Below are 21,660 nucleotides of genomic sequence, written 5' to 3'. Positions count from 1 at the left end.
TTGTTCTTCCACATGATCCGGAGTGCTGCCGGAAACCTTAGCTGTACGGTAGCCCCAAGAGAACGAAGCTCACGCATAAAATTTCCCAATTCCCACTGTCTATCTAACGTTGCTTTAGACAAGTCCGATCTTATCCTGAAGGCCCAATCCCCCTTGGAAAAAACACCAACTTTAAGGGCTTCAGACAGAATTTTTTCCTTGATAGAGTACGTATTGAAATTTATCAGAATCCTCCTGGGATTCTTCCTCCCGGGATTTTTCTTGAACGGGTCACGATGGACTCTTTGAATATCCTCTTCCAGGTTAAACCCTGCTGTATTTGGGATAACCTCTTTTATCAAAGCAATCACATAGCCCTTAATATCTTCCCCTTCCAATCCCTCAGGAACACCCAAAAGCCTGATATTATTTCTCCGCATGTTATTTTCCAAAATCTCTAGTTTGTCCTGTAACAACTTTTCTCCACGTTTTAATTGTGAAATATCCTCAGATTGAGCTGCCACCCGCTCCTCATGGGCCGCCACCACAGTCTCGAGTTTACCCATCCGATCTGTTAACAAAGTGATTTTATTTTCCAAAGCCTCACATACTTCCCGAATCCTTGTTTGGTTATTTTCTGATGTCTCAAATTTTTCCCTAATCTCTTTAGTAAGAGAGATTAGCAGGGCCTGTACGTCCATACCATAAGACATTGTACCTCTGAGAGGGTTGCTCTCCATTTCTAACAAAGCCGATAATTTAGAGGAATCCTCTCCCTGTCCATCTAGATCCTTGTCTAATGGATTTAGGGGCGACCGCCTAGCCAAACGCATAGCTAAATTTGACATTTCTAAATCATCTGAGGTTAGTTGACTATTTGCCATATCCTGCGATGGAAAGGTAGTAGTCCGAAAATATCTTGTGATCAGTGATTCACTCCTCCCCAGAAGTTCAGGTTGGCCTTCCCCCAAGAGAGGGATAGGAGGGCCCACAGATGACAAAATTTGATCAGTCCCCTTTAAAGAGACTTCGCCGTGAGTCTTATATCCAGGATTTGTAACTGCTACAGTCTCTGATGAATAAACCTGGGGCTTATCACTCACACCCAGGGGGCCGGGCTTACAAGTCCTTGCACCAACCAGGTTTTTAACCTCTGCCCGTGCAACCCTGGGGCGGCGTTTGATTGGAGACATGCACCGAGAGGCTCTGCTGGTATCACGTTCTCCTCCCACCTTATTCCTGTTCAAATTACTCCTAGTGGAAAGCCCCGGAGTCTCCGGTAAACTCCCACGAAGAGAACAGCGAGAGGTATAAGATCTCCCTCGTCGCACACCCCTCACTGCTTCAGCCCAAATACTGGAATTTAAAGCTTGATTCCAGGGGACCCCCTGACCACCTCTTGCCGAAGCAATTTCGCCCCCCTCCTTGTTCGCCGTGATTTTTAATTAAATCTCCCGACCTGGGGCGGGGAGATCAATATAAACAAGTACACTCCAATAGTAACGTATTCCGAGACTGGATTTTCTAGGATCCTTCCGAGTCCTTCAAATAGCTACTCCAAGCCCGATAGGCAAATGATGCCCAGTGATGCCCAACTCGGTCTAATTCAAGGAGTAGAAACAACGTTGGAATAACTCTTAAAGCAAAGAAACAATGCTCAAAGTTAATGATAAGAGAGTTTAACATCAAACCTCTGTGGGTGACAGAAGAAGTCTCAAAAAAAAAAAGAAAGGCTCACAAAAAAAAAAAAAAAAAATCCTATGCAGATTCAACCTGCGATTGTTTTTTAAAGATCCGATGTTCAGGTTAATTAACGATTTATGGTATTCCTACCAATCTGGATTTATCAGTGTGTATCTCTCACGCAGGGAGCTCTGTCAACCTCAACACCGAGAGAGAAAAAAAAAAAAAACGCCATCAACAGCTCTTCCCGGCAAGAGGGACGACTCACCCGGGGCGCCGGTCTAGGAGCCCTGCACAATCCCAGTCTCTCCCCTAGTCTCTTCCCCGGCGTCTCTCCTCCAAACCTCTTCCTCGTCACAACAAGGGGGCCCCTCTACGGCCGCGGTGATCCTCTCGCGCGTCGATCCAACTGCGGGACTGCTCCGGCTCTCAGCGCGTCGTTTCCAGGTCAGGGGTCGCAGGTCGCGTCTCTCGTCCGATGGGAGTTCGCGGTCAGCGCTTCAACCGGCCGCCATGTTCCCCCATGACAACACATCCGAACACCATAAGCTGAATAGATACTCGGTCTATTCTGCTCTTGTGCTTGTTCAAGAAACCAGCATGAGAACGACTGCAGGTTTATAAGTTAGGGCACACTTGCAGCAGTTGATTTCCTATAGGAATCTTGCCATGCCTGTGTCCCGCCAGATCCATGCACATTGGGTTAGATCCTTACAGTTCTGGCTGGCATAGAAATGTTTAGGTTTATGGAACACTCCGCTATGGGTGTTAGGGCATCTCAAGTCCTATAGAGTGATTCAGATTCCAAGGACTTTTTAAGACTGTAAATTCCACCCATAAAATGCTTTTACATCAAACTTAATAAACATGGTGTACAAGAATCTGTGGCAAAGCTATGAGTCCATTTAATATATTCCTTTCAAGACTTTCCATAAAATGAAGATTCTCCTCAAAGAATTGTCGGAGGAAAACCAGGATACTGGAAAAGATACTGATGAATATTATCTCGTCCTTTGTGTAACAATATTATAGTGCAGGTGCTTCAGCTCATTTTTCTTGCAATGCTATGGAGGGGTAAAAAGGGCAGCACTCATCTTATCAAAAGGGTTGTGTATGGCTTTAAACAAACTCCCTGACCGAGGGTAAAGGCTACAAAATGAGGATGCCAAACTGACTACACCTTCCGATGCATAACCTAGTGAAATTGGTTTTAAAGCACTCTATTTTCTCCCAGTAAAGTAAGTTAAGATCATAATCGAATCTCTGTGCTTCATCTACAAAATCTACTGCAACAAAGGATTTGCCCAATTACAAATACTTGGTCCACAATATATCTCTGTAAGGAACCTCCTGACTTTCAAATTCAACTGAAACAACAAAAGGCCTTCAGGCAACAAAATAGAAGCAACACTCGCTGTACAGGGTCCCATTCACTGGAACATCTTGAACCCTCGTCCAAAGCAGAACCTTTTGAATATGTCATCTTCTATGGCAGTTTAGAAACTTTTACTTTTTTTATTATTTTGTAGCATTACCATTTTGTTCAGAAATGTGATCATGTGCAACTTACCATTATTTTTCTTCCCTTGAACTCTAGGATGATACATGATCTCCCCACTTCTTGCCCTGCTCCACTGAAAAAAAGCATAATTTAATTTACAAAATGTTATGCAAACAAACGAAGGTACATTTTGCAAAAAGCATATTGTTGGTAGCTGTGCAGTGAAGGTTACAGCACAGATCCCATCTTAAAAAAACGTTTCCAACTGCCCATGCAACAATGGTATTGGTTTGGAATTACCAGTGCTACTGTTTTGGTGGTAAACCGTTGCTCACAATGGCATCATGTGAAAATTGGATAGTCTAGACAGTGACCCAGCATAATTGGAGTGCAAGACATAGCAGTGGCAGTTTTAGTGACATGGAGAAGATGAGAATGCAGAAAGTCAAAGCAGTCTACAGAGGAATGAGGGCCAACCATTGTAAAAAAAATAAAAAAAAATACTAAAAATTGCATTCTTATGCTGACACAGCCTGGCACTATCTCCACTCTATATCAAATAGTATCAACGGGGAGAATTAAATGGGGAAAAAAAGCGCTCAACACAGTACCAATCTAAAGTTAACAAAAAACAGAATACTGTATCGTTGGTGCTCCCGGCCTCAGAGGAATCTCCCCTACCCCCGTAAGCTGTGAAAAACACAGCTATAATTACTAAATAATTAAAGACCTAGGCACTCAATGTATAATAATGTAGTATTATACAAGAAATCTAACAAAGCACAATAGAATAATTAAATGATTAGTAAACCAATCACTGAGAGAAATTGAATTGATTCAGTCCAGTAAAGGTCGAGTTGATTGACGAGTCCATCCTTTATTGAAACAGTGAAACAAACACCAACACCAGCCAACACGTGTTTCGTCGTGGGAGTGGGTACTCCCCGTGACTTTATCAAGGCTGCAAAGAACCCAACATATGAAATATGTAAATTAAGAATAAAACATATCCAAACATATCAACATGTATTGTATATCAGAAAATGGTTAACATTGCAAAAACTAAAGCAGACCACAGAGCATAGGTTGTCAACTGTACATTACTGTACATACACAAATCCAAGTCCATGAATTAATTATATAATAAATGTTATAACAAGTATTTCCATAGTGATATTCACAAACATCTCAGCCCAGTGTGACGAGAGGGAAAGGAAAACCAAGGCAACACCCCCAGTCAACCAAATACCAGTGAGAAGTAAATCTACTCTATATATGAATCATCTCAGTGTCACCAAAATTAAAATATATCAAAAGCCTAACAACAGTCTCTCCAACACGTGTAAACCCCAGTGAAAATTGTCATACCTCTATTCAAATAAGAGAAACGTATTATAATGTTAACTCCCGATAATCATGTGCCGCATCCTCTGAAATTAAAATAAAATACGAGGTGTAACAAATAGTAAACTAAAAATAAAAAAATAAAAAAATAAAAGTCTGGTGCCTGTTAGTGTCAGCAACAAAACACCTACCCACTTACGGCCATCCGACCATGTCGATGTGCAGTTATAAATGAGTATATGCAGCGTCTCTGATAACAGAAGTAATATCGAATAAACCATCAGCTCCACAGAGCAAATTACAAACAATTTACACAACATCTACGATTCCGTATAGCACCCATATTATTATTCTATATACCTGATCCTTGTGTTCATTTCCTATATGGACCGGAGCTGCGATTAGCAGTTCCGATCATAACGGCCATTCTGTGAAACCCGACTGAATAAAATTGCGTCAATAAATAGCTTACTATTAAGCTGACGCGCGTTATACTAACACGCAAGCGCGACTCGTCAGTGTACGTTCCAATCTATTGGCCGATTACGGGCGCCATCTTGGAAAGATGAAATTCATCCAAGTTACTACCACAAGTATATTAGATCAGATCAAATTAATGCCTGTACTTTAAAACAAAACATGAGTCAAAAAAGTCCAATACTTTGTACACACAATCAATGTAACCCTAAGATATCCTATGATAGTATATCGTTTTCAACAATAATTTAAGAAAGTTTTCCAAAAATCACAAAACAAATGTGCCCTGGTTCCAATCTCTCCCGTCAAACCTGGCTAAGATGGATAGATATAAACAGGTAACAATTTTATCCTCTAAAAATTATCATGACAACTATGTGATAATTCAATACAGGCAAATGGAGAAGGCTATGTAGTATACAATTATTCTGTGTACACTTATACCCTGCCACATATAATCAAAGTTCATTGCATACTAATTGTCTAATACAAAGTTATCCTAAGCACAATTATTACTTAATTCCATGAAACATAATGTGTCTATGAGACCAAGAAGACCCATAGATTAGTATAAGAGTAACAAGATAGTATGAAATTAATACAATTACTTAACATCAATCCAGAAAGTATTCCATTTCATAATTCGAATTAAGCCCCATTTCTACCACTCTTAGTTTAAGAATCCATTGACATTCCCTCTTCCTTAACTGTAACTCCCTGTTTCCACCACGTGGATTAACTCCAACTGTCTCAAAGCCAAAGAATTCAAAGGTCCATCTGTCCGTCTGGTTCGGACATTGACTCATGTGTGTAACGATGGGATATCGCTCATCTCGATAAGTGAGAGCTCTATAATGCTCACCAATTCTAACTTTCAAAGGTCTAATAGTACTGCCAACATAATATAACCCACATTTGCAAATTATCATATATATCGTAAAGCAGCTGTCACAAGTAATGTGGGTAGTGATAGGGAATTTATCTCCCATCAAACTAGCAAAATTGGTAATACCTGACTTACTAAGCTTACACATACCACACCGACCACATTTAAAAAATCCCTTGTTATGGGTAGTTAGCCAATTATCATGTGACGAGACCTTGGGGTAACTTGGACACAAAATATTCTTGAGAGTTCTACCTCTACGGAAAGTAAATAGTGGTGAATCTGATAGAAGATCCTTCAGAGTTATGTCTGCCTGAAGTATATACCAAAACCTCTTCATACACCTGCGTAAAGCCATTGACGCAGGAGTATAGTCGACCACACATCTAATATATTTATCCGAAACTCTATTTTTATGCTTCAGGGTGTCTGCCCTGGAAACACGCATAATTTTATCACATGCTTTATTTAAGACCCCGCTAGGATATCCCCTTGAAATGAATCTAGCTGTAATATCATGGACATTTTCAACAAAATCTGACTCAACACTACAGTTTCTTCTAGCACGTATCAGCTCCCCATAGGGAATAGAAAAAATCTGATGGCGTGGATGTGCACTGTTAGCATGAAGAATTGAATTGCAGGCTGTGCTTTTTCTATACAACCGACTTTCAATTTTATCGTGAAGGATAAAAAATTCCACATCCAAAAATAAAAAAAATAAAAAAAAATTGCATTCTTACGCTGACACAGCCTGGCACTATCTCCACTCTATGCATAGGAGGCTGTTGGACCACGGAAGTATCAAGGACCCAGGTCCTTTGTCATGCAGAAACACTCATTCACACCTGACTAGTATCAAACCTTTTCCAAGAATGCATGTTACAGAAGACTGTTTCATAAACAAAAGTGTGATCATTAATGCATCACATATATGTGTAATTATTCCAAGTGATGGGCAGATGCAATCACTTAGTTGAAAAGTCGCAGCCCCGCTGAAAACTGCTGCCATGTAAAAGGTGTAGAAGCACTGCTGAGAAGTGCTGGTACAGTCCCACTAAAAGTACAACAACCCTCGTGAGACGAGTGGGCAATTAAAATTATGGTAGCTTTCCTCAGAAGTGGTGGTACTAATGCAGAGGTCACTATATGGAAATTTAGAGGTGGATGAGCCTCTGAAGGCTCAAGCATGGCTCGAAGCAAATGCCAGCCTCTCCTTCTGCTTGGGCCCTCAGGCTAAAAACTAGCTGAGTTTGGCCCTTCCTGGTAGAGACAATTGCATCTGAACTCCTTACTCTATCCTAGCACGCTCGTCATATGTGTACTCCAGCTCTTCCCTATCTGTTCTCAGTGTACTGCCCCCACCGCTGAAGTCAACTTTGTGTAGCTTGTCACTTTATGGGTGGCTGATGTGTCAGCCTGAACTCTTGACCTGTTGTTTATAGAAACCAGTTTGAGTACGTAGGGTGCCTAGAGTGTGCAATACAGCTGTACAGGAATGCCACCACCAGTGAAACAGGTAAACATTTCTAATTTTACAGTAGCTGACTTTTCCCTCATTGCGCCCAGTCGGTATTGCACAGTCTACTCCATCACGGAAAAGGGTCGGAGAGGAGGGCTGGAACAGTCTCTGTACAAGTGCTTCTCACCTATGCCTTTACCTGAGGCCCAACTATGTATGGCATGTGCTACCAAACAATCTTCTTGGTGCCAGACTCTTCTTCTCAGCCTGCAAACAGCCACACATGAAGAACAGGCAAAGGTGCTGAATGTGCATTTCACATTTCTCTAATGCATCCCAATATAAACACCTCCATCCTTCAGGGACACATCTCTTGATCAGTCTCCTTACAATGCTACTGCTATTCTGCATTGCAGTTTGTGGAGGCACAAGCTGGGTATGTTGTGTATAAGCTATCCTGTCTTAGGTTTAAACCTGTAACAACTGATAAAAACGCACCAAAAGGGAAGGAACCCTCATCAGTGTAAACATATAAACATAAAGAAACAACTGCATAACCACAAATTAAAATGCCATTCAAAGAAGGAAAGTTAGAGAGAATATGTCATTTTTATTTCCTTCTGAAGGGTCAACACAATGTATTTTTTTATGCAAGGTAGCCCGCAAGAAAGACTGGTCTAAGATTGAGATTTGTTGTTTAATGCCATGGGCATAAGTGAGCAGACAATAAGGGGTAGTACTTGGGAAAGGGTAGCATTGTGCCTTTCAGCCACAGGAGACAATACAATAGTAACCAGAGAGGAGAAAGTCATTAGGGAGCAAAAATGTAGTCTCAGGCGCTGATTACAGTCTTATGGTACCTTCCTTCTCATTGTTTCCTTCTCTCCCACTCATGCTATTCTTGCATGATTTATTCTTGCATACTGAAGTCTTTTGGCAGTCCCCACTTCTCTTATGCAAGGGAGCCTGTCAACTAAGGCAGGATGGCTGCCCCATCTGTTATTAACCCCTGTTCTTTCAACCACCAGAGACCCTCTCTCTACAGCGCCTTCTTCACACCTAACCCCAAGACATCCTGCTAATGGCCTCCAACTACCACCTCCACCCCACCCTCACAGTTCTGGTCACCACTAGCACAAACATCGTCCGTGATGTTGTTCTGCATGGTGATTTAGTTATACCTAAGGGAGCTCACAGGCAAACCAAAGAGCTGGCTTCAGGAAAACACTTGGCACAGCAGTAAATTCAAATACTGTTTTTAACAACTTGGCCCTTTCCTTATTTTCCTGACAACTGCTAGTACATTCACTGCTGCTGACTGTATGTGATTACCCCCTTGATGAGTATGACGGGGGGATGGGTTGGTGGTGTGGGAAAGACTGGGCTAATTCCACCTTCCTTCTTGCTGCTATCCACATTATGTTATGTTGCTGTCTGTTATGTAGCTCTTGTCCATAATATTCCCCATTCCCCATACCATTGCTGCTGCCTGTGCTTTATTATATAGCTGCTGTCTGGTGTATTTCAGGATCGACATGTTTACACTTGCTAGCTCAGCTCGGTTACTAGGTCTTAAAGCTAAACCAGACCCCTGGCTTGGCTATTCTCATGAATTCCCTGGTTTTTACAACTAAGTCAAAATTATAATTCAATTTTAATGTGCACAGAGGGTGGGTACTGGTATCATAACATACTACAATTCCTCTATAAATACCACCATAGGTTTTAAGTGGCCCGAGTCAGTCTCAGACCTGGTAGTAATTAAACACAGACACTGAAACCGGACCCTATGCCCATGTCCTTAACCCAGCAGTCGAAGTGCATTCCAAAAATAGTATGGAAACTGTGATGCACCATGCCGTGGGGATGAGGTCAGCGAGCATGGGGGCAGGGTCAAAGGTGTGGCTAAAAAATAAAATATTGTGTACAATTATTTTGGTCTTTCACTGTCAGGTAGCTACAAATAAAATAACATGCAGTTTAAATGAAAAATAAATAAAAAATGTGTTACTTTTTGGAAAATGCAATATACTATATTACAAACCTCTATTAGTTAATGCATTGCAGAGGTCTGTGTGTAACCAGAGAGCCACAGAATTAAGGGCCACATGTACAAAGCATTTTTCTAGTCCCAAACGGGCCAGTTCACAGAAAAATGCTTTTAGGGATGTACAAAGCCCAAACTGCGATTCAGAAACACGTTACCGAATGGCAATTTGGGTTTTGCGATTCGGTATTAGGAAGGAGCGTGTTCGGGGCATCCCTGCCTAATACCGAATCTAAATGGCATGTACGACTGTTTTGTGACCGTGAATGCAGTTCCAAAACAATCGCAGTTAGCACCAATTTCAAATTGGTGCTAACCCATTTGCAAAAGGGAAGGGGTCCCCAAGGATTGCATTGTGAATGCATGCGAAAATGTTTTTTTAAGAGCAGGCAATGGTCCCATGGACCACTGCCTACTCTTCAAAAATGAAACTGAAACGTTTCATTTTTTTTCTTTTTAAATTTAGCCTGTTTTCCTTTAAGGAAAAAGGGCTGTGATTTAAAAAAAAAAAAAAAAGATTGCTTTATTTAAAAGCAATCACAGACATGGTGGTCTGCGGACACCAGCAGACCACCATCCCTGTGATTTTTGCGATTCCTGGTGGGTCACAAAATGCGACCTACCTCATTGATATTAATGAGGCTGGTCTATTTGCGACCCACCGGGAATCGCAAAAGAAACTCAACTGAGTTTCTTACATTTGGAATTGCAATTCCCTAATTGCGATTTGCATGGAATTGCAATTAGGAAATCGCAATTGCAAATATTCGTACATGTGGCCCAAAGTCTTGGTTGCTGCACTGGAGAAAAGTGACTTGTGTATTTTTAGTGCGACAAGGTCACAGCCTTTGACAGAAAGCATTGAATACATAATTCATTATTTTAAACTTGCATTACACACAGTGTAATATAGGCTGCTACAATATGAGCAAAATGTTTAACAAAATGGTGCTTTCAAAATATAGATTAGTAGCACCCAGAGTGTACGTAATTCATTTTGTTTACATTACTGTCCCTTCAACAACACAAAGGATGCACTTCATAGCCTAGTTAACTCTGCACTACCACTCAAAAAGAATAAGTCTTTGTCACCACACAACTTTGAGTGATTAGGTCAATTAAAGGCAGTACAGGCTCCCAATCATCCTTTAATTTTTCTGATTAACTCATAGCACACATTTGCATTCAGGCAAGAAAGCGCCCTTGCATTAAGGCTTGATAAACTGTCTTCTCAGCTTCTGTATCACGGCACAGGAGACTAACTGAATGACACATCAGCTGAAGCATTTAAACTGTCGGAATTAACCATCCCCGGACGATTGCCATTTTACAGAAGGGAGGGGAATGTTTTTTTCTTAAATCATAAAGGTTTGGGCACCTCGTGCCCCTCGATCCCTCTTACTTTGACCACTGCCTTAACCTTGATAAATTTCTGAACAATGAATGTAAAATATGTGAAAGTGATCCGTGTAGGCAGTCTAGTTTCTGGATATATTACATACCTTTAACACTCTTAGAGAATGCAAGATTAAGAAAGCTTTTTTCCAGGAAGTTGTGTTTCTATATATTGTAGTACATCATATTATTCTTCTATGGTGCATACTTAGAACTGGAGTTTCCACAACTGAGAGCTCTAGGGTTCAGGCTGAAGGTAGTGTGATTTTCTCACAGAGCGTCCAAAAGGTGTCCAGAATTAATGGAACTCCAATCATTTGCATCTCTGCAGAGCGCGGTGGTCAGGTATACAAGCTCAGAGAGGAACCAAAATACCGGTCGGGTGGTACCTTTGAGAATCACCAAAATTGTTTGTGTGTTTATGCCACATCCTTACCTAATTACATAAGCCACACCCCTTTTACAAGCCATCCCCAACACACACAGACTTTTTTAAACCACTTAAAGCCCTCACCAACCCCATCCACAGGTTGGTAACTTTCCAAACTAATTGACCCCACTCCACAATATCCAGCTGAACCTGTACATCCTAACAACATTTAGAACTACACTCACCACAATGGCCTTGGACCAGGCCTATTCAAAAGCAGCCACGAAATCCCATGCCAGATGTGATATGTTTCCCCAGTGCTAGCTTTACTTGCATCATGACTAATAGGAATAACCAACAATAACTACTATATTAACCATTAACTCTGGGCTCCGGAGTAGGTTGCTACTCATCGTAAAGCGTTTCAACGCCTCGTACGGGGTAGTCAGGTATGTACAAAGACAACTACAATTCTGGTATTTACAGACCTACATGAATGGTGGTCGCAAAACTAAAATCACATCTCTAATGCTAAAAGAAACACGACTAGCTGAACCCACAACTGGCAGAAAGGAACTTCAGAGCTTTGCTGTCCGGGCTTTAAGAAAATGCTATATACACACAGAGAAACGTTAAACCATGCAAGAAGCCTCCGACTAAAGATCATGCAATTATAAGCCTCTGGTTCTTATTAGCTACTACCCCTTCATTTGTCTGACACCCCCTCTTGGTGCCTCACTCACAGCGGCCTGACGAGCAATTGATCACTCTCCTCTGCGGGGATCATCACCTCCGCTTTTCTCTTTACCGACATCTCATCTGCTCTTGCACCTTCTTTATAACACTTGAGCCGGCTACTAAGCAGGGGAATGCAAAGCCGGAAGAAGGAGTTCTCAGCATTTCCGGTGAGACTCCAACAGAGTGGCTGAAAGTCACTTCCGGTAGCACAGTCAGGCGAATGGTTGGTCTCGAAAACTAACAGGAACCATAGAGCGTGCGGGTGCGGTGTAGAGTGCCGCCTGCTGCTGGTGACAGCGCGCGTCATGAGAGGGTTGTAGACGGACTGTCACGCCGTCAGCGGGCTGGAGCTGGCTGATGATGCGTGGGCGGGGGTAAGAAAATGCCAGGGTGCAAAGTGAAGAGGTCGGAATGTTGTTGAAAAGCTAAGGGCGATAAAGAATACGGAATACTTTGGATCGGGACGTACGCGCGAATTCATAATTCCTACATAAAAGCTTAGAATTAATGTTATTTTAAGACCCCTGCGGCCACTGCTTCGTCCAGCACCTTTTCAGGACCGATCGCCAAACTCTAGTGGTCATTTTACAACATCGGAACACCATCCACAGGCAGCCAATTTTGCACCAAAGTTTAATCTGTACTCCACCTATCTCGGTACTTGCATACACAAGGCACACCATCACCCTAGATACGTACTAAAGCAGGGCAAACCAATATCCCTTTCATGTTTGTCCTTTTTGCAGCCACTTATCGCTTATTGTTGGTGACTAGTAAATCGGAACTATGTAAAGTTAACGGTTTCCTGTCTTTTCTGGGTGACCCTAAAAGTTGTTAATTCAAAACGCACTGTCTATTGACTGAGGAGGGAGTAGTTTGGCGTCAGAAAATGATGATCGTCACTCTTAACTAATATCACTGCGCTGCTCTTGGGGATCAGCCACCCTTTAAGTCCTGTAGTGAATGATACCACTCCAAATTGAAGAACACGTTGTTTGATATTGTTTTACTCTGAGCTGAATTGCTCCACTCCAGCTTGGGAATGTTATTGGCTAGTGTTCTTAAACACTTGTCTAAACTAGGGTGAGGCGGTTCAATGGTTACAGCAGCCCTCAATCCAAGTAAATAATTCCTGGGCCACCTAAACGTTGAGGTGGACAAACTCTTAGTGGACCATCGGTCACTCATACATAATTATTAGTCTATTGGTGTTTCTTATTTCCTGGGCGTGAGCACTGTTGAGCTGCTATTTAAGTACCACACCCTTAAGCGAAAGGGGAATGGTACATGCGTTGCTTCCCTTAGTTATTTATTTTAGATGGATGTGGCAGCTTTTACCACAAGGTGTATTACTGTCTAATTACAATTGTAGATACCTGTGGAACTTACGTATACATTTTAATTCTTCAAGCTTGCCCCCAAATAAGATAAAAAAATATCACGATATGTCACATTTATTTCTTATGACAATGCATCTTTCCTTTCATTGGGACGGGACCGCACCACCCACATCTGTGTTAGAACGGAAGCTAAAAAGGAAACATGTTCTCAGCGATGCATCTTTCCTTTCATTGGGACGGGACCGCACCACCCACATCTGTGTTTGAACGGAAGCTAAAAAGGAAACATGTTCTCAGCGGTTGTCTCGGAACAGTATACTCCCCAGCTGCTCTGGGCTGTGTCGGTGTGGCGCCTAGCCTCCCATCATCACAGGGGTTGTTTTTAGGCTGGGTACTGTCTAGGAGCAGACTGGATCATTGGAGAAGCATTCCAAATTATGGCAGACAGAAGCTTTTTATTTTGCCCCTCACTGTTGTGTATTTTTTCCCACGTAGAGTAAAGAAAACCATCTTTTTGCTTCAGAAACATTTCTGCTTTTGGACATCTCCGTGCCATCACATACTACAACTCGGCATATATATTGTCATTCTTTGCTCTTTAGAATATTTTGTTATGCAATACCGTGAGTGTCTACATGTGAGCTTCACTATCTTTCGTATGTTACGTTCTCATCATAGTCATTACATGGGAGGTGATCTAATCTCTGACAAGAGAAAGAAAATTAAGTTAGCTAAAAACAGCCCCTTCCTCGTAGGCATGTGGTGCATAACAGACCAAGGACACTTAAAGGGTTATTACGACCGTGGCCGTCTTGGGACCGCCAGGGTCGCGGTGGCGACAGACTGCCGCCAAAGCAGTGGTCCAACCACTTTGGCGGCAGTCTGACCGCCACATTACGACCATGGTGGTTGTGCCATGGTCGGACCACCAGCACTGCTAGTTTACCAGGAGGGACTGGCGGTTCTAATCCGCCAGGGCAGTGCTGCAAGCAGCACCGCCCTGGGGATTACAACCCCCCTCTCTGCCAGCTTTTACTTGGCAGTAGCACCGAAGGTAAACGCTGGCGGAGACAGGGTGCCCAGGCACTTGGTATGGGCAGTGCAGGGGCCCCCATGACCATGACGAGTGCTGCTGCACCATACGCACTGTAGCATTGCCGCTGACTCAATCATGAGCTGGCGTCAATGTTGTGGGCTGGCCAGTGGGGAACTCGTAATCGGGCCCGCAGGAAGGCAGCTGCACTGGCGGCAACCTGACTGTGGGAGTTTGCCGGACACCCTTTTCTGTCTGCTAAACTTACAATGACCCCCTTAGCGTACTTACCAAGTCTCATAAGGAAAGTAGTAGGTTTGGCGGGTTGTAATGACTCTGACGAGGCATAATGTACTAAGTGTAATGAAGATTACTGGTAAGTGGCTGAGGTATAATCCATACGTTCTTGTTCCATTCTTTATACGTGAGATAAACCAAAGTCTTTGAAGAAACAAGAACACAAAACTGAATTTAAAGTTTAGTTTGGTTTACTGCTAAACAAACTAAAAGCTTTATTACATATTCATCCCTTTGCTGCCTCTAACACTTTGTGCCCCAACGCATTTCCACCAAAAGCCTAATTCCTATAAAGTTTAACAGAGGTATGACCGGGGCGGCCCCTTCTACTAGAGCGGAGGAGCGTCGCCGCACTAAAAAAATGCCTCAGAGCTGAAAAATAAAATGATGATAAACTTTCTTTATTACAATTTCATTTTTCAGCACCCCGTTCTGAACTGAGTGTCAAGGCAGGGCCACTTCTGCTGAGTGACAGCAGCAGGGAGCTGTGTACTTTAATTTAAAGTGCGCATGTTCCTTTAGCCAGCCATCTTGTGACAGCCAGCCTGACATGCTCACTTTAAACTTCTCTAACAGCTGGGTTAGAGAAAGCACAGGAGTCCAGGACTCTGGTGAGCACTGAGAGAGGCCGCTCCCACCAATCCTGATGCTGGTTTCATGCTGGTCACCAGCATGAAACCAGCATCATGATTTGGTAGCGCTGTTTCCTGGCACCCGCGCCGCATTGGAGCCTTGATGAGAGGATGACACCATGAGGAGAGGGAGACCCAACGGAGTCAGGTAAGTGTATTTTCTTTTGTTTTTCAAAAATTATTATTATTGGACCCACCCTACCCCAGCACTCCACCGCAAATAGTAACTAGTCGCCACTGAGTATGACTAGAAGACAAAGTTGCTGCTTTAAAAATGTATTTCTTAGCATCTTCCTGAATTGGTGCCCACAATGTAGAAACTGCCCTAGTGGATATTCCTTAAACCCCTTGAGGTGAAGGTAATTTAGCTATAGAGAATAGGCCATCAAGATAATGTCTCATATCCATCTGCTAAGAGATAGGCTAGATACTTTGTGCCCCTAACCAATAGTACTCAAGGTTGCAAACAAGAAATCAGTTTTCCTAAATTCTTTAGCCCTGTCCAAATATACCAGCATTGCCCACTTGACATCAACTAAGTGCCAACGTCCTTCCTCCTGGGACACCGGGTTAGGAAAAATAGCTGGTAACCATATTTCCTGATCACAATGGAATTCGGAAGCAACCTTAAGATGAAAAGCAGGATAAGCTCCTAAAACAATATAATCTTTATAACACTCAAAAAAGGAGGCTTGCGTAACAAAGCAATCAGTTTCCCAGTACTTCTTGCTGATATAATTGCTACCAAAATTATTACTTTCTTTAAGTATTTCAGGTCGACAACAGTTAAGGACTCAAAAGGGAGGCCTTGCACCATTTCGAAAACAAAAGAATGATCCCAAATAGACCACAAAAATTTCCATATTGGTCTAGGAAAGGCAAAGCTTTTTAAGATTCTCACAACTAAATCCCCATCATGAAAGTACCAATTGCAACTCTAAAGGCTCTAATAGAGATCTCCGAATCACTTCAGCCAAATGGAAAGGAGTCCCTCTACTTTGAAGTTCTACCCTTTTAATTAATTTTCAGACCAAGAGGTCTAGGTGAGCTAGAGTAAGGCACCCAGTGTTTTAAGAGGACAATGTGTCAGAGGTATTTTCCAGCAAGGTCTCAATGCCTTTGTCTTCAGCCGAAGAAACAAAGGCCAGCTTGATCAAAATGGTGTCATCAATATAATTTCTACTCTTTCTTAATCTTCAGAAGTAATCAAGCTATCAAAGGAAGTGGAGGAAAGGCAAACAGAAGCTTTTGTCGACATGGAATAAATAAGGCATCCACTTTCAAGGACCCCGGATCTGGGAAGCATAAACATAATCTGTGCATTGTTCTTTCTCTGGAGATGCAAGCAAATCCAAATCTGGAGTTCAGAACTTTTGACAAATCAGAGTAAAGGTTCTTGGGGTGAAAGAGTGATACTGAGAAGACTCAAACACCCTGCCAAGACAACCTGCCTCTACATAGTCCATTATTTTTATATTAACAGCTTTTAAGAGAAGATAGTTCTCTGCCCAATGACCAGTCTTCATTGCTGTTAAATTCAGGATTGCAAATTTCGTTCTGTCCTCCCTGTTCACACCTGGCGTGGCCACTGTGTTGCCTGTCCTGATGATCACAAGTTGTTGTATGTTGTCCTGAAGACCAAGAAGAGCCCAGTAGATCACCATCATGTCTCTCCAATTCAAAGGATCTGTCCCTCTCTAGAAACAACCCCCTGTTCTGAATTAAAACATTGACCCACATAGCTCCCCAGCCCTCTTAACTGGCATCTGTTGCATTTGTAATGACCATATCCTGCTGAAATTAAAATCCTTTCTTCATTGAACCCAGGACCAACTACCACAGTAGGTCCATTCTGATTTGGAAAGTCACTGGAACACGTTTTTGTAGACCTTTGTAAGCTGGTTCTCAATACTTAAAGAGATGCAAGACTACCAGTTTCAAATGAAGGCTTGCCCTAGGGACCAGGAACAAAGAGGAAGCCATGTGCCCCTGTACTTGAAGCCGTACTATTGATAATCCTCATTTTACCTTCAACAGCTGTCACCAAGAGTCACAAGTCTTTTTTACCCTTTCGGTTGGAAGAAAGTCCATTCCCAAATCAGTACGGAAGTGTGTTCAGATGAATGCTCTGTTCTGTGACATGATTGTCCTACATTTTCACAAGTTTATCAGTAATCCATGAGTCTGTCGACACTCCTGAATTGCTTCCCGTCTCAGAAGTGCTTCCTTCTCTGAAACTTTCTGGAGTAACCAGTGTAAGGAAATGCCTCCTTGGTATGGTTACCCCCTGACGTTTTGCCTTTTGTTGATGCCAGTTATGATTGAAAGTGTGCTGGAACGCTGCTAAACAGGCCCAAGCACCAGTGTTCTTTCCCTAAACTGTATCTTTGTTCCCATAATTGGCACAGCCCTGGCACCCAGATAAGTCCCTTGTAAATGGTACCTCTGGTACCAAGGGCCCTGATGCCAGGGAAGGTCTCTAAGGGCTGCAGCATGTCTTATGCCACCCTGGGGACCCCTCACTCAGCACATGTACACTGCCTCACAGCTTGTGTGTGCTGGCGGGGAGAAAATGACAAAGTGGACATGGCACTCCCCTCAAAGTGCCATGCCCACCTCACACTCCCTGTGGCATAGGTAAGCCACCCCTCTAGCAGGCCTTACAGTCCTAAGGCAAGGTGCACTATACCATGGGTGAGGGCATATGTGCATGAGCACTATGCTCCCACTGTATCTAAGCAAAACGTTAGACATTGTAAGTGCAGGGTAGCCATAAAGAGTATATGGTCTGGGAGTTTGTCAAACACGAACTCCACAGTTCCATAATGGCTACACTGAAATCTGGAAAGTTTGGTATCAAACTTCTCAGCACAATAAATGCACACTGATGCTAGTGTGGGATTTATTGTAAAATGCACCCAGAGGGCATCGTAGAGTTGCCCCCTGAATACCAGTCCGACTCCTGGTGCTAGGCTGACCAGTTTCTGCCAGCCTGCCATAACCAGACAAGTTTCTGGCCACATGGGGAGAGTGCCTTTATCACTCTGTGGCCAGGAACACAGCCTGTACTGGGTGAAGGTGCTTCTCACCTCCCCTTGCAGGAACTGTAACACCTGGCGGTGAGCCTCAAAGGCTCATGCCTTTTGTTACAGCACCCCAGGGCATTAAATGCACACTGATGCCAGTGTGGGATTTATTGTAAAATTGCACCCAGAGGGCATCGTAGAGATGCCCCCTTAATACCAGTACGACTCCTAGTGCTAGGCTGACCAGTTTCAGCCAGCCTGCCATAACCAGACGAGTTTCTGGCCACATTGCGGAGAGTGCCTTTGTCACTCTGTAGCCAGGAACACAGCCTGTACTGGGTGAAGGTGCTTCTCACCTCCCCCTGCAGGAACTGTAACACCTGGCGGTGAGCCTCAAAGGCTCATGCCTTTTGTTACAGCACCCCAGGGCATTAAATGCACACTGATGCCAGTGTGGGATTTATTGTAAAATACACCCAGAGGGCATCGTAGAGATGCCCCCTGAATACCAGTACGACTCCTAGTGCTAGGCTGACCAGTTTCTGCCAGCCTGCCATAACCAGACGAGTTTCTGGTCACATAGGGAACGTGCCTTTGTCACTCTGTGGCCAGGAACAAAGCCTGTACTTGGTGAAGGTGTTTCTCACCCCCCCCCCCCCCCCCCCCTTTGCAGGAACTGTAACACCTGGCGGTGAGCCTCAAAGGCTCATGCCTTTTGTTATAGCACCCCAGGCCATCCCAGCTAGTGGAGATGCCCGCCCCTCCGGCAACTGCCCCCACTTTTGGCGGCAAGGCTGGAGGAGATAATTAGAAAAATAAGGAGGAGTCAGCCACCAGTCAGGACAGCCCCTAAGGTGCCCTGAGCTGAGGTGACCACTGCCTTTAGAAATCCTCCAGCTTGAGATTGGAGGATTCCCCCAATAAGATTAGGGATGTGCCCCCCTCCTCTTAGGGAGGAGACACAAAGAGGGTGTAGCCACCCTCCATACAATATCCATTGGCTCCTGCCCTTCTGACCTAAACACACCCCTAAATACACTATTTAGGGGTGACCCAGAACCCATGAAATCAGATTCCTGCAACCTACAACAAGAAGAAGGACTGCTGACCTGAAAGCCCTGTGGAGACGACGGAGACAACAAGTGCTTTGGCCCCAGCCCTACCGGCCTGTCTCCAGACTCAAAGAACCTGCACAATAACGCATCCGACAGGGACCAGCGACCTCAAGCCTCAGAGGACTGCCCTGAACCGAAGGACCAAGAAACTCCCGAGAACAGCGGCACTGTTTACAAACAGCAACAGCTTTACAACTTTCAAGCAACTTTTAAATAACTCACTCTTCCCGCCGGAAGCGTGAGACTTCACACTCTTCACCCGACGCCCCCGGCTTGAGCTCCAGAGAACCAACAATGCAGAGAGGACTCCCAGACGACTGCGACCTTGTGAGTAACCTGAGACGACCCCTCTGCACCCCTACAGCAACGCATGCAGAGAGGATCCAGAGGCTCCCCCTGACTACGACTGCCTGAAACAAATAATCAGACGCCTAGACCAAGCACTGCACCTGCAGCCCCCAGGACAAAAAGGAACTGAACACCAGTGCAGGAGTGACCATCAGGCGACCCTCTGCCTAGCCCAGTCAGTGGCTGGCCCGAGAAGCCCCCCTGTGCCCTGCCTGCACCGCTAGAGTGACCCCCGGGTCCCTCCATTGATTTCTACTGAAAAACAGACGCCTGCTAAGCCCACTGCACCCGGCCGCCCCTGTGCCGCTGAGGGTGTGTTTTGTGTGCCTACTTGTCCCCCACCCTCCCCTAGTGCTCTACAAACCCCCCTAGTCTGCCCTCCGAAGACGCAGGTACTTACCTGTTGGCAGAGTGGAACCGGAGCACCCCTGTTTTCCATAGGTGCCTATGTGTTTTGGGACTCCTTTGACCTCTGCACCTGACCGGCCCTGTGTTGCTGGTGCAGTGACTTTGGGGTTGCCTTGAACCCCCAACGTGGGCTGCCTATGCCCAGAAAACTGAACTTGTAAGTGCCTTACTTACCTCAGAAATGTAACCTTCCTTACCTCCCCCAGGAACTGTTGATTTGTGCACTGTGTCCACTTTTAAAATAGCTTATTGCCATTTTAACCTATACTTTGTATGTTACTGCTCTAATTCAAAGTTCCCTACTTACCTACGTGGAGGACCTTGCATTTTATGTATTTACTTCAAATCTTAAATCTTGTAGTTCTAAAATAAATTAAGAAAAATATATTTTCCTATATAAAAACTATTGGCCTGGAGTTAAGTCTTTGAGTGTGTTTTCCTCATTTATTGCCTGTGTGTGTACAACAAATGCTTAACACTACCCTCTGATAAGCCTACTGCTTGACCACACCACCACAAAATAGAGCATTAGAATTATCCAATTTTGCCACTATCAACCTCTAAGGGGAAACCTTGGACTCTGTGCACGCTATCTCTCACTTTGAGATAGTATATACAGAGCCAACTTCCTACACCCAGGTAGAGAAAAAGTCTGAAACCTTTAAGACGAAGAACAGCTACTAACAGAGTCATCATATGGGTGCAAACTCTAAGTGCTATTTTTTTTTCCGAAAGGCTAAACCTGGACTGGAAGTGATGACCACAAAGGTAGAATCTCATAAACTGTTTAGGATTTAAATGCATCAAAACGTGGAGATAAGCATCTTCTACATCCACTGTAATCAAGAAACCCCCCTTAGAAATTAGAGGAATAATATTCTTGAGAGTCTCCATTTCAAATTGAATTTTTCTGATCCATTTGTTCACTGTCCTGGGATTGAGGGACAAGCTACACTTTCCTGAGGGTTTTGGAACCAGAAACACAATGAAATAGAACCCTGCTCCTCTCTCCTCCTTGGAAATCAGCACTATTTCTCGTTTTAACAGTAAGGTTTCTACTGCTTTCACCATGGCTTTTTTTCTTGATGGAGCGAAAAGCACATGAAGTAATTATGGCCCTAGTTTCTGGAAGAAGTGTCCGAAAATCTATTTGGTGTCCATTCTTTATTATCTCCAAAATCCAAGTATCAGAAGCAGATTTTTCCCACGCTGTCCTAAACAGCTTTAATTGACTCCTAAAGGTTGGAGGCACTTTACTGGCATAGTCAGCAATGCTGGTGTCAGTTGGGTAATGCAGGCTTAGACTTCTGGTTAGACAGGTTCTTGAAGCCTTTATTATTTTGCCTTGTATAGAATCTGTCGTGTTGTTGCTGATATTTTTTGGAATCTTGTTGAAAAGGGGACTTAAATGAAGCTTGCGAAGAGGATGAAGGTGAAGAATGTTTCTTCTCTTTGAATAAATGATGAAGTTTATCCTGAAGTTCTGATCCGAAAAGACATATTCACTTGAAAGGCAAACTTAGTACAAATGACATCTGGGATGAATCAGTTCACCATTATTTAGGGAAAAGATTCCCTC

The 21,660-nt window shown here is 43.6% G+C and overlaps 2 protein-coding genes across 3 annotated transcripts in view; one reads left to right on the top strand and one right to left on the bottom strand.

Annotated features, from left to right (window-relative positions):
- The window catches only part of CPSF3 (cleavage and polyadenylation specific factor 3), a 166,839-nt gene extending 154,793 nt beyond the window's left edge, over positions 1–12,046 (bottom strand). Inside the window, exons 1-3 of one of the 2 annotated variants that reach the window (XM_069235902.1) lie at positions 11,888–12,010; positions 3,982–4,124; positions 3,233–3,296 (exon numbers count right to left, since the gene is read on the bottom strand). In XM_069235902.1, coding sequence (XP_069092003.1) covers positions 3,233–3,296; positions 3,982–4,037 — 120 coding nt within the window. In that variant the 5' untranslated portion in view covers positions 4,038–4,124; positions 11,888–12,010. Of the gene's footprint in view, positions 1–3,232; positions 3,297–3,981; positions 4,125–11,887 lie in introns of both variants that reach the window. The other variant, XM_069235901.1, reaches the window with a different exon arrangement.
- A 78-nt stretch (positions 12,047–12,124) lies between these two features.
- ITGB1BP1 (integrin subunit beta 1 binding protein 1) overlaps positions 12,125–21,660 on the top strand; it is a 159,150-nt gene continuing 149,614 nt past the window's right edge. Inside the window, exon 1 of the mRNA XM_069235903.1 lies at positions 12,125–12,256. The gene's annotated coding sequence lies outside the window, so the exon portion shown is untranslated. The remainder of the gene's footprint in view (positions 12,257–21,660) is intronic.

Source organism: Pleurodeles waltl, chromosome 5 (assembly GCF_031143425.1).
Source record: "Pleurodeles waltl isolate 20211129_DDA chromosome 5, aPleWal1.hap1.20221129, whole genome shotgun sequence".
NCBI lineage: Eukaryota > Metazoa > Chordata > Amphibia > Caudata > Salamandridae > Pleurodeles > Pleurodeles waltl.
This window is presented reverse-complemented; position numbering and strand designations above follow the sequence as displayed.